General features: G+C 43.8%; 1 protein-coding gene across 1 annotated transcript in view; it reads right to left on the bottom strand.

Moving 5' to 3' along the window:
• Positions 1-3,397: 3,397 nt before the first annotated feature.
• ELP1 (elongator acetyltransferase complex subunit 1) overlaps positions 3,398-13,593 on the bottom strand; it is a 29,068-nt gene continuing 18,872 nt past the window's right edge. The window contains exons 24-35 of the mRNA XM_062512694.1: positions 12,662-12,785; positions 12,142-12,239; positions 10,811-11,012; positions 9,831-9,892; positions 9,232-9,294; positions 9,058-9,118; positions 8,371-8,481; positions 7,605-7,716; positions 6,344-6,471; positions 5,797-5,948; positions 4,715-4,793; positions 3,398-3,721 (exon numbers count right to left, since the gene is read on the bottom strand). Of these exons, the coding sequence (XP_062368678.1) occupies positions 3,654-3,721; positions 4,715-4,793; positions 5,797-5,948; positions 6,344-6,471; positions 7,605-7,716; positions 8,371-8,481; positions 9,058-9,118; positions 9,232-9,294; positions 9,831-9,892; positions 10,811-11,012; positions 12,142-12,239; positions 12,662-12,785 (1,260 nt within the window). The 3' untranslated portion in view covers positions 3,398-3,653. The remainder of the gene's footprint in view (positions 3,722-4,714; positions 4,794-5,796; positions 5,949-6,343; positions 6,472-7,604; positions 7,717-8,370; positions 8,482-9,057; positions 9,119-9,231; positions 9,295-9,830; positions 9,893-10,810; positions 11,013-12,141; positions 12,240-12,661; positions 12,786-13,593) is intronic.

Raw genomic sequence — 13,593 nt, 5'->3', positions numbered from 1 at the left:
GAGTTAGGATCGATGACAAAAGCACAGCCAGTCTGTGAATTCATTCTTGACACAAACTTGGGATTCAGCTGGCTCCAGAGGTAAAGTGCTAATGCTTTGCAACAGGAATTAATTTTGGAGGAAGGCCAGTTGTGAATGCTGGAGAGCTGTGGTCTTACTTATGGCAGACACAGGCCAGAATGGGAAGCCACATGCTTCTTCACAGTGAAATGCACTGCTTATGGTCCATGGCCTATCACATCTGGGTGGGAGTCATGGTTTTAGCACCTCTCAGAGCAGGTCAGAGTGGAGCATAAACCACTACAATCCATCTGCATGGCAACAGTGTGCAACCAAGTCAGTTGCCACACACTCAAATGCAGAGCACAATTCAGAGGGACAAGCCTATGTATGAAAATTGGCAGTATCACCAGAACCGCTGCCCCAGGGGGAGGCACGGCATGTCCAGCACTTGCTGTGTGAGGTCACCACTGTATGGGAAAGGTCTGCAGTGGGCACAAGCTCTCTGAAGCCAACAAGTGGTATATAGGGGAAGCCTTAAGGCCACGAAGGGAACTAAGGCTGAAAACGTAGATGTTGTCAGTGTGTGGCTGTGCAGGGGACCCACAGCCTTCCTCCAATCTTTCATCTACAGCTGGTAAGTCCAAACAGGAGACTGTGAGCAACCAACACGACATCTTTGTTGGAAGAGAGCATCAGAATAGCAGCATATCCTTAACTCACCAGCCAGGGATAAGAAAGTATCTCCCTTCCACCCCCGGCTGTAATTAGATCTATTCAGGAGCTGTATTCTTTTCTGTGATATTGTTAGAGAAACGAGGCCTAAAGCCAAGGAAGGTGTGGTAAAGGACTTCCCATGAGATATGCCATGAGAAATGTGATGAAGGGATTAACATGGGCTGATGGTAGGCTGGTGGGATGACAGGCTGTCACGTGGAGGGCCAGATGACTCTAGCTGCCCCTGCAGCTATCCAGATGAGAGTGGTGCAGGAGTTCTGTTCCACTCTTATGAAAGCCCCACTGCCTTGATCCTCTCTGCAGTACTCATTTATACAGAAAGTGGTTCTCTCCCCCTCCTCTCCATTAACAACTGCAGTTACAGAATATTTGACTATAGTCTCATCTCTGCTTCTCCCCAGAGGATGAGAACATGACCACCTTGCAGACAAGTCAAGGGTCTTACTCATCTCTTCCCCAGAGCAAGAATGTCGCTTTGGAAAGATCTTTGGCTCTGACTCCCTTGGAGTATACTTGGGAACAGATGTACATAGTACTATAAACTTGCATTTTGCAGGTGCATTTATCACTGGCAATCTAACAAGAACCTGTAATCTATTGCTCCAATGAACCACAGCTTGTGGATCTGTTCATGAAAGCTCCTACTGAACCTGATGGATTTCTTTTCCTTTTGTGTTTAATGAAGGTAATCAGCAGACAGGTGAAAAATATCTAACAAGACAAACAGGCTTCCATACAGCCACATTTGCTCAGAGGCTGAGAAATTTTTAAAGCTAACTCCATATTTCTGCATTAATGACTTACTTCCATTCCTGGTAACTGTTTGTAGGAGCCTCCACAGAATTCATAAAAGCAAACTCAATGTGTCTGTAATGACAGCAACTAAAGCTGAGTATATTTCAACATTATGTGTACCACTAAGAAAGCAAAGAACATGCCAGCAGAAATCAAGGGAAAGCTGACTCCTAACTGCTGCTGAGAAGAAACTAAGGTTCAGCAACTGCAGAAGTAGTAAGCAGGACATGCCCTTTCAAGGCTCACCAGTACTTAAGTACTGCTCTTAGCTCTACTGCTCCTTACTCCAAGTTCACTCAGGAGGGAAAGGTATAGGGGAAGGCAATAAGAATTCAGTGATGAATGATTTAGAAGACTGGTCTTTCATTTGGATGGCAGATTTAAAAGGGTTTTGCCTTGGTGGGAGATCAAGAAAGCAAGCCTAATACAAAAGGGTCTTTGGTGTTCACCATCACCATGATGGAAAAGCAAAAGAAATCATACACACAGGCACAACCATGAATCCTCAGTAAGCCAGTGGCAATATTACCTTTTCTTGTGTTCTCCTTCTAGTCAATAGATTAGGTTGTGCAAGACCTCAGCATTTCCTGGTGTCAGATTTAAGAATGTCAGGAACTACTGGTGTGTCACATTTCATTTGCAGGGTCAGAATGCTCTGCAGAGGAGCAGACTCCCTCATCAACCCTTTCTCCAGATCTGATAGATGGCTTCTGTATTTCAACATGGACTGTGCTCTGCTACCATTTCGAACACCGAGATCCTGTGAAACAGTCTTGCCCTGTAATGCCCTTCATGTCTTTTGTGATCTCAAAAGGCTTTATTTACTCTTGGCCAATCTCTTTCCAGCGTAGTCACGTTTGACAACAGACTCAAGTCATCCTCACGCAACCCAGAACAGGCCGTGCAACTCAGAAAACTGGAAATGAGATGTGCTCCAATGCTTCACACTGAAAAAGACTTTTACCACGCCCCTCCAGCAAGCCCAGGACAAACACAACACGTGCGGTGCAAGACCAAATGGCCACCCGTATCTGATGGGGCTGTTGCCATACAAACACAGTAACATGCAGCACTACACATGCTCATGCTGTGCAGTCAGAACACAGCTTGTTGCTGTGCCATTAAACACCTCCAAAAGACAGTAAGCACCTTGTTTGTGCAGTGTTTTTCTGCAGCACCCAACAGAAATGGCATGAACACTGTAGCTGCCATGCCAAAATTAACCAAGAAGGGGATGCTACCACTGAAAGGTTTTGTAGCCTTGTCTCCTTCCTCAGCTCCTAGAACTACTGCTGTTACTTCTTGCCTCAGATCACAGAAGTATTCTGGGGTAAAACCTGATTCTCAGTACAAGACCAGTTTCCAGATGACACAGTTCTGCAATTGTGCACAGCATTATCAGGGTACAGCTGCTGATCTGTCAGTGCCATAAAGCAGAATTAATCTACCTGCTCTGATCTCAGATAATTAGGGTACTATTACCCAGCAGAGTGTGACACTGACACCTCCGCCCTGCTTTTATTCATGTTTTCCTCTGTCCAAGACCTCCCTGATGTGAATGGGCCCAGTTTCAAAACAGCAATGGGTCCTGGCCACTGCAGGGTTCACTCTGATGTAATAAAGCAATCATGTATCAATCATGAAAATCTGGTATCAGCAACACCCAGCTTCAGCAGAGAAAACACAAACTTTGTTTATTAACTACAGCAATTTGCTGGTACAGTCTTACAGTCGAGTTCTCTACAGCAGGCTGAAGTGCTTAAAATGTGGCCTGTAATTATGGCAGGTATCAACTCTGAGAGGGAGGGATGGCAGAGAAGATAACCCATCCAATACTGGTGGGATTGTTTCATCCAGAAGGGGGAAACAGTCAGAGCTGTATATCCTTTTGCCCCCCAGCCTCACAAGCCACCTCTGCAGTGGATGTGAGTGGCTGTGCCTGTAATGTGACACCATATGGGTCACAGTCACAGCTGCATCAAGTGGAGGGACCCTTCACTTGCACAGCCCTAAGAACATTGTATCAGAAACACCGGAACAGCAATGGCTTCTGCAAAGATATAATGAAATTATATGAAAAATTAAGAGTTCAGAGTCCACAGGGATTCCTTGGCTTCTGGCTACTGGAGAAGATGCAGTTTCCACTGTAGGTTTTTATTGAATTTTGGTGGAGTCAGTACTTCTGGATCTGAAAGGCAAATGGAACAAGTGTCAGAACAGGGGTTAACAGGAATATAGTTTTTTCCAAGAGGTGTTAACTTTGTTCACTTTCCTTACATCAAAGGATGCTGACAAATCTCTTGACACCTATAATTTCCCTGTAGTGACTGATCACTAGGAGAGTGTCCTCAGAATATTTGCTTTCACCAAGAAACCTCTAGGCACACCAAGTCCCCCTCTCAATCGTTTAGTGTTACTGTTCAGAACAGGAGGCACAGGCACAAAGCCACAACCATTAGCGGCACAAAGAACTTCATTAATTCACCTGTCACTTACCAATCATGCACCACGAAGAGCTGGCTCCTTTTGGAGTAAGAGGCACAAGGCTTTTTCTGAAGCCAGCCCTGGCAAGTGGCAATAGAGACAGGTTGCATCCATAGATTCAATAGAGGATTTGCCCAGGCAATTTCAGGATTAGCAGGGAAAGAGGATGTAGGACTAGAGAGAAGACGGAAGACTGAGGAGTTGGGACCACTGTTGGCTACGTATCTCAGCCCAAATTTTGTATTCACTGCAAGGACTTTGAGATGGCAAAGTGACATGACAGATTGTAGCCTGGTCTGGTTAAGTGCCTCACCTGACTGCCAAAGCCACAGAGAAAAATTCAGCAGGTAAGTTACAAGAATTATCTAACCCATTCCTTAAGATATCAGATTTTCAATTCCCTCAGAACAGACTGACATTACACACAAAGGAACCCAGGAGCAGTTGAGATACTTTAGCACAGGAGACAGTTTTAAACTGAAACAGTTTTAGGACATAAATTCAGAGCAAAATAAACTTTGCTAAGAAAGCTGCTCACTTGCCACAAGGCAGGATGGTACACCATAAAGAAAAGCAAAGAACCACTGCAGCTGAGTAACTGTACAACTGTTGGCAGGTAGCAATGCTTGGAGAGACTCCAAGCCCACTAACCTCCCTGACATTTCACACCCAAACTTAACTCGTAGCCTCAACTAACCTTGGACAACAGGAGGTGTCATCCTCTTTTGCTGATAAGCAGCCATAATGCTATTTGCAGTTGAATTGGGTCCCAAGACCTGTAAGAAGAAATACCCACGTTTCAACCGGAATAAATCAAGGCACAAGCAGGGATACGCTCAAAGGAAACTGCTATTACTGTCTACAACCAGGAGACCTCCCAGTACAAAGTGAACAGGATCAAAGTGTAATCAGTGTGATTGAAGCCCAGTAATGTCTCAGAAAAGTTAACAGAGGCAGAGAGAACTGCTTTCATGCAGCTTTTCAGGATGCAGAACTATTATTCCAGCACCTACTTCTTTACAGCACCATAAATATAATGATTCAGCAGGACTGGTTTCATTAGAGCACCATCAATATTAAAGGTTCATCTGGGAGTCCCTGTTCCCTATCATACAGGACATTTTTAATCTGTCTTTAAGAGTCCTGCTAATGAGCAGTTAAGGAGAACATACTGAGGAACATCTTGTGTTGACCATAAATGCACAGAAACCACTTATTACAGACTTTTTTTTACTCTGGAAGGGAACTAACTAAAGCCCTTGTGATTTCCTTATTCTGCATTAAGCTGAAGCTTAGAAGCCTGACATAACCCTTCTTTTAGTAATTTACTCGTTATGATATATGGTTCAGAATAAATTCACCAATCAGTAGCTTCTCAGTTCACAAGACCAGGCTGAGTAACAACTACTCTAGTACACTTCTACCACTAGGCCTAGAAAAGAAGGGAGTGTTCTCATATTCTACAAATTGCTTAAGATGGAACTTACAAAAACAAGTCACCACTCAGACAAGGCAACACAAGCCTCAGAAGACCTTATCACATCCAGTATGCAATTCAGTGCAGGGAACACAGTAGGCTATGCACGTTGTACCCATCTAGAGTGTACTGACTCAACAGGTCCTGCCCAGAATGTCTGCTGAACCTCTCAAGAGAAAAAAAAACCTTGTATTTTGAAAGCCATGGAAGGATTCTATGTTCTCTACTGGAGAATGCAAAATACTGCTAAACACTTGATACTGTCTAGGTGAGTGTGATAGGTAATGTGGATGAGCACAGACCAGGCTGACAGAGCTCTGCAGGTCTGGAGTCCAGATTTCTGGGACTGAGGTCTCCATCAACTGCAAAACCTCTTCCAGGACTTGTTGCAAAGCCCCAGCTTGCTCATCATAACCAAAGAGCACAAGCTGCTTCAGAAGGATGTGTATCTCTCCTGCAGGAGGGAACAGAAGCAATACATAGCAATCAACTCAGGTATACTAAATAAGCAATTGCATTTCTTTGCTATTAGCACACAGGAAGGAGAGCAACAAATCAGAACTGGTTCTGTTCCTCCTGAGACCCACCAGTGTCTGAGAATAAAAACAAGACAAATCTGTAGTGGCACTGAGGCTTCTTTTCTCTGATCCCAACTTCAAATGCAGAGAGCTCACATGCTACTCTGAGCACAGAGGCAGATTAACTAAACCAAGGTCCAACACAGATGGCTGTATGGACCAGGCAGCTTTTCTCCCCAGCATACACAGTAAGTGCAAGAGGGGACACACTACCTTAGCTGTCCTCATCCTCACAAGCTGCAGCATGGATTAAGATCACCAACTAGCCTACCTTTCACAGTCTCAACAGCACGAACATTCTCTCCCAGGACTTCCAGAAGGGCAATATCCTCAAAAGGACTCCCCTCCTTTAGGCTGTATCGCTTACGCTCTGCCTTGCGTCGATTCTTTGAGGATCGCCTGAAAAGAGCATGTTCAGTTACAGTGTGCACAACAGAACTAGCTGTTAGGAGGGTTAAATCTGAAGGAACATAAACAGTGTGCATGAAAATTGTCTCTCAAATCCTTGCTTTCTCCAGTGGCAGAGGACTGGGTGTAACCTTATCTGCTGTGACAATGTTTTCAGTGCTACTCAACCAATATCCTTAGCAGTTTGAAACACAAGACAGGAGTCAGGCTGCTTCTCTGCTCCAAAAAGGACTGCTCCATGTTCCAGCAAGGTTAGAGCACATCTACAACACAAAGCAGGAGCTTCTCCAAGCACAAAGCAATAGTTACTATCAGGCAAAGCTGAGGTCCACTTAAAACTCTAGTGGCCAGGGTCTGTACTTGGCTGTGAACATTTTAATTTCTGCCATCTCCAGAGCCTGCTCAGCTCTGATCACAGCCATGATCACAGGAAAGCAACTTCATTCATAGACCAGACCTGCTTGCATAATGTTCTCAAATGATCCACACACTCTGAGGCTGAATACTAAGGCTTCATTCTCCTCCTGTTTACATCTGGTCCACAAAAAAACAATCTGTCTAAAAAGTCCACATTTTTCCCACAACTATATTCTTCCACAGTTCAGTCAGGGAATTCAGAAGTGGTCCCACAGACTACACCAGTCTGTTATGTGCCCCACCCCACACTGCAGCTCATACTCTTGAAAGCACTCAAAAACAATGCACACAGCCACTGTGGGAAGACATTGGTATGGGGTTTAGTAGCAACTCCCACGCACCTAGTGCAAAACCTGGGCCAAAGAACACAAGACATTCACACAAGCAGTTAGTGTTTGAGAGGTTCCACCTGTATTCTGTACCTAGCTTTCTACAGCCAGCTATTCTGGCCACATGCCCAACACCCATGGAGCCAGAACCCGCCCAGAGCATGTGTTTTCAGCTCCTCTGCCAGGCACCCGGTTCCTGCTGCACTAGTAGCTTCTGGCTTTTTCTGCTCTTTCACTTCCAGTGAGAGTTATGATAACCATGAAATGCCTGTAATTAAAGCAGCTCCAAGACACACACTGCTGCAAGAAGCATGCCAAGCTGACCTCTGGCTGCTGATGCCAGAACAGTCACTACCTGATTTGAAGGCAGATACCTACGCTGATATTCTTGAATTGCTGTGTGAATATTTGCTGTTCATGTCACTGGCTGTCACAACACTACTGGTTTCAGAGAAAAGCTCCAATTCTGGGCAATTTGGCACTTCATAATCTGCAAAACATGGTATCAATTGTCACAGAATGGAAAAAGGTCAGAATTATTTCAAGCTTTCTGATTGATCTGTGTAGCTTGCTGGGCAGATTCATTCTACCTGCTGTTGTTCTGGAGTTTCATGGCTCCCAAACCCACTGAGCCAGCACACAAGAAGGAACAGTAATAGAACAACACTGCTCCTCTGCCCTGGTGGCAATCATGATATTGAACAGCACAATTAGAGGGATGACAATCTCAGTGCAGCAGATCTGGACTAGGACACAGCATTCTGCTTTCAGAGAAATTCCCTGAGACTGTGTCAGATGGCAGGTGAATATACCTATAGCTACTTGGCACAACGGATATGCTGAGCACTGTCTCACCCAGCCAAGATGGTACTGTGGAGGCAATGCTGCATCATTTTGAAGAGCTTTCAAAGGTGTGTTTTCATTGCATGAAAGCTGTGACCCAAGGAAGAGCTGAAACTACAGAGTAACCACACTCCAAGTATGGAGTGAGGAGGGGTTGAGAAGGGTGCTGCTTTAGTGCTGTAGATCCCATTGGAGCTGAAGGAGAGCACAGCTCCATCAGAGCAAACAGAAACCACAAACAAAAACATGATCACACATAGTTACTTATGCAGGAGAAAGTCATATGCACTTCAATACTAACCCTGCAGGTTCTCACAGGCCTTCTTCAGCTCTCGCACCACTTGCAGGCGACTCTTATGGTGAAGAAATGCTGTTTTCTGGGAATCTAGGAAGATCAGCTGACTTTTCTGAGCTGATCGTCAAGAAAATCAAAAACATTTGTACAAGAGAAACAGAAAAGCATTTTTTACACAAACGCAGTCCTTCAACAAGCTCAGAAAAAAATCCCTCAACTCATAGAGCATGAAAAGGAAGAACAAGGAATAGTAACGAAACATTCTTTCTGTGTGGAAGAGAGAATAAAGCTATCAAATATTCTTTTATTTACAAAAACTACTCATCAAAGCTTACAGGACAGATAACCATATTCCCGGTACATAGCTCTGGTGCCATATATACTCTGGAACAAGGACTGTCCTGCTAGCTCATGGACATACAGACACAGACCCATTTGCAGCTTTTGACTGTGAGGTCTGGAAAAGTTCCAAAAGACCCGGACTAAGCTAAAAGGATCCCATGACACTGCAGGGCTTCAGGATGCACTGAGGACAGCCAAGTGCAGCTAACTGAGCAGCACCAATTAGGTGGAAGCAAAGTATACTTCCATACACCTTCCAGTACTGGAATGCTGTGACTTCCCATAGATCCAGCAAAGATCTTCTTTAGCCTCTACAGCACAGAGAAATCTTAGATTCTTGCCCAGACTCACCTTCCAAAAGAGCAGGTTTCAAGTTGGTCTCCAAGATATCCAGTCTACCATACTTGTGAATCTGAATCAGCGAAAGAAGGCATCATTTAAGGATCTAACCCAGATCACATCCCTCTGTTTTAGCACTCTAAAGATGTATTTCCACTTCTGTTCTTGTGGTTTGAAATGTCTTACCAGTCTCAAAGCCTCTTCCCAAAGAGCACCTTCTAAGAGCAGGAGAACAGCCTCTTCATAGTCCTAGAAGGGAAGACCAACTATAGGCTGCTGCTGATATTAGTAATACATGTTTAGGTAGAAGCTATTCAGATGGATATTTCTATGCAGCAGTATCACAGTCAAGAGAGGAAAACACTACTATGCTAGCTAATTTGATGTGCTGACCTCAAAAAACCCAAACAAGCAAACAAAAATGTACAAACCGACTCAGCAAAACTACATGACTTCTTCCACACTAAGGCAAAATCCCTCTGGAACTCTGTCTTCCTTATTGCAGCCCTTATGTTTCAGCTCTCTCAGACAAAAGCTTTTCATACCAAAGCATGGGTGGCTTCAGGAGTGGAAAAACTCAGGGACACAGCATTTATCCCTACCCTGCTCATTGCATCAGCCAGGCCTGCTCTGCCTTCCCCAGGGGGCCATGGCACAGACTGTTTTAGTGTCAGCATGCATGGAGTCACACGTGGTGCAGGAGAACAGAGAAAAACACAGATGGTGTATCTGACTGACAGCTACTGGACATTACTGGGACATAGGCAGGAGGGTGATTACATTACCTGAGTGTACTGCTCCAGGAGTATGGCTGCCTCCGCATACTTTCTCTGTTCAACCAGTTTTCCTACAAGAAAAAGTGTAGTTTCAGCTTTTCAGAAACAGCTGGGTTTTGTGCCAGAAAATGAAAAAGTAGAGGAAAATCCCACTCACTGAGACACTTTCTATCTGCTCATACATGTACTCAATTGTGAAATTACAGCTGTAATTTAAAAGGGCTCCATAAAAAAGCATTAAAGGCATGAAGGATTTAAATCATATTAAGTGACAGATAGAACAAATACTGGAGTATCCAGCTCTTAAAGACTAGATTCCCTCTGTGTTAAGTGGCCCTTCATAAACTTTGCCTCTGAGTAAGGCTGAAATCAGAACAATGCTCCATTCTCTTGCTGAAATACACACCAAGTGCACAACACATCTCATATCTGACACGTGTCAGCGAGCACAAATTCTGTGACCAGCTACCTTCTTCTCCTTAGGACAACACACAGCCTTATGTACCAGCTGGTCCTAGCTGCTAGCTGGCTTCAAAGGAAAAACAAGATGCAGCTCCAAATTATCCAGCAGCCTTTGGGGCTGGTGAATAGGCAACATTTAATGTCTAGAGGCCTCAGTAACATCAGACACTTCAGCCCACATCCATTTCTTGTGGTTAACTAACGAGGCAATTTGGAAGAGCAGTCTGGCAACCAGCTGCAAGGGAACATTGCAAGAAACAGTCAGCACTGAGCAGCCAAGGCCACAGTTTGCTTGGCAGCTCCTGGGTTGCCTACCAAATTCAGCTTCAACATCTTTTGGTTCTTTTGAGAAACAAAGGTTATGTGCAAATGCACAAACCCTTGGGGAAACATGGGATCTCTGTTCTCATTAAAGAAAAGTGCTGCTGAACACCGAGATTTTCACTGAATTTTAGGAAAAATCAAAGTGAACAATAAACAACAGCAGCCACTTCTGCTCTGCACATTTCCATCTCTTCAAGGCCTACCTGCCATGCTCCGTGCCAGGCTGGATAACTTATCCTTTGTGTAACCAAGCTGTGATGCCATGCACAGGGCTTGCTGCCAGCTGCCACTGCTCTGAAAAGCATCAAGTGCTTTTGCAAAGATGCCAGCACGAGCAAGTATCAGTGCAGCCTGTTCATACAACTGCTTCTGCATCAAGTATTCTCCATATGCATCACTGATATCCTGAAAGAAAGGGACAAAAAAAAATTAGTACGGTCAGTAACAGTTCTCTATTAGTAAAAACTAAGGGCCCATCAGCAAAAGTTTTTTACCCAGCTTCTCCAAGGAGCTTCTAGGCATGAAATTTCTACCCCATTTCAAACTGTATCAAGCCAAGGGCTGATGACAGCACATGGACACACTTCATAGAGCTAAAGCAAGTGACAGAGGGAGGCACCTGACTTCCCAAATCAAATGCTGGGTAAACTAGATACTGCAGGAAACCATACCCTTCCTCCCCATCCTCATGAGCAGTTTTTGTTAGAATGTCCATCTGAACCAACCTACTTCAGGAAACAAACACTGGCACAAGGGAACATGCAAGTCCTGTAACTCTTTAGGCACAGGTTACTCAAAGCTCACTGTCTCCAAGAGAAGGGGCAAGTGGATTTGACTGGAAGGATACAGTGTGAATAATCAAACATTCCCAATGAATCGTTCAGAAACAGACCTCCCTCATGAGTAAAGACTCCTTTCTGCTTTCACTGTGCTGCAAATAAGACTGATTTTCTCTATTTCCCCTCTCACTGAACTTGTACAAAGGCTTATGTGTTGTGTATTTACAGTATCTATATTAGATTATATTAAATGCATTTACATTTTAACTCAGCCTTGGACAAGCTGAAGTTCTTCAGTTACACTGAAACCAATAAAGGACACTATGTACTAGGAAACATCACATCTAAAAGTGTCCAAGTTCTACAGCATTTTCCAAACAGTTTAAGGATAACAAATTGTCCCCACACAATCTGCAAGCCATAGAGATCAAAACAGGGAGAAGTCTTCCTGAGGTTATGGGAGTTATTCAGCAAGATAGTGAACAGAAGAAACAGGATTTCCAGGTGCTCTGAGTCACACAATCAAAGGAATAAAAACCACTGATGACCAGGTCCCACAGGGTTAGTGCTGAGAGTCTTTCCAGCTGTTATCTCAGAAGAGGGTCTCAGACAACACTGGAATAGCAATGACATGCAGAACTTGAACACAAGCAGCAGCAGTTTCGTTCCTGCCCTCATGCAAGGTGCTGAGGTGATCCAAACACATGCATAAGGGAATATAAAGCTTTGATTGACACTGTCATGAGCTTACGCACCTTGTACTCCTGAGTACTAGAGGGGTACAGCTTCAAGGCCTCAGAATACAGATTTTGATCTATCACCAAGTTCAGAAATTCAGAGAAGTGTTCAGGACCTGCAGAAATAATTTAATTTTTATAAAAATAAAAGAGAAAGTCCATGCCCTCCCATCTCCCAGAGAGTCTGGATTCACAACATGAAGTAGCAGCTAGAGGTGCCTGGGTGGAAGAGCACTTCCCATACTTCTGCAAAATCAAGGTATTTACTTCCTTGAGGTTTTGCCAGAAAAATTAAACAGGCACAATTCACCTGAACAGGAACAACACAAGACTTCATATGCTTCATGACACCAGAGGAGTCAACATTTCTTTCTTCCCGCACCAAGCTACAGTACAAAAAGCAAGCAGCACCAGTTCACCATGCCTTAGCAGATGCGAAGATGATCTTGTGCAATCCTTCTCTTTCTTTAGCTATTTCCCCCAAAGGCTCTCCAAAACAGACATGTTACACTGCAGAAATCCTCCTTAGGACACCTACCACATTTGCTGAGGTGGCCAAGAGCTTTTGTGTATCTCTTCAAGTGTCTGTCTATTGTATATCGTTGATAATTGGTTTCCATTTTCCGGAGGGTATTTAAGAAAGGCAAGTATTCTTTTGGGTCCTGCAACAAATAATAAAAACTGCAGTTGAGCTAATCTGCTAAAATCCTTATTTGTCCCAATCTTCACCCCATATTTGAAAATATACGATAGTACACTAAACATGTTGTTTTTTTGTTTTTTCAAATGTAGGCCATCTTAAAGAATCAATTAGTGCATACACTCTTGCCAGAAATTACTAAATTGAATTACCAGGCTCCCACATGGACTTCAGCAGTACCTAAAGGCTGGTAACATTTAAATTTCAAGCCTATGTGTTGTATCTAATGTTGTTTTCTATTATCTATGATTATGTATAAATTTGCAGCTATAAAACTGATCAACACCAAAGGTCATAAAACCTGTTAACAAGAATAGGGTGGTCTAAGTGATGGGCAGCAGAATTTGCTGTAACATTAGGTAACTCTGAAGATGCAGATGGGCATTACAGTTCAGACATTTCACATTAAACCCACATGAAGACACATGCTATTATCATGGGAATTACTAAATAAGCAAAAATCAAGAGTACAGAACTGAGAATGGAAGGCATGCAGTCACAAAACTCCAGACACTAATCCCTCCCTTCCCCAGACAATTTTGCCCTGCTGCTCTAGAAGAGCACTGTTTCACCTTGAACACAAAAAAATTTCCCAAGCAGTGCTCAAGAAGTGCCAAAGAATGCAGAGACAAGACACTTTCCCTGTAGTATCCCAAATACACATAAGGCTTCTGAGCAACTGGAATCCCAACTGAATAGAGAGCCATTACCAAGAATACATGTAGGCTGCTCTGCAGACCACAAAGAACCTTTGAGAAAGTAGAAAAGTA

Source organism: Cinclus cinclus, chromosome Z, assembly GCF_963662255.1.
Source record: "Cinclus cinclus chromosome Z, bCinCin1.1, whole genome shotgun sequence".
NCBI classification, from domain to species: Eukaryota; Metazoa; Chordata; class Aves; order Passeriformes; family Cinclidae; genus Cinclus; species Cinclus cinclus.
This window is presented reverse-complemented; position numbering and strand designations above follow the sequence as displayed.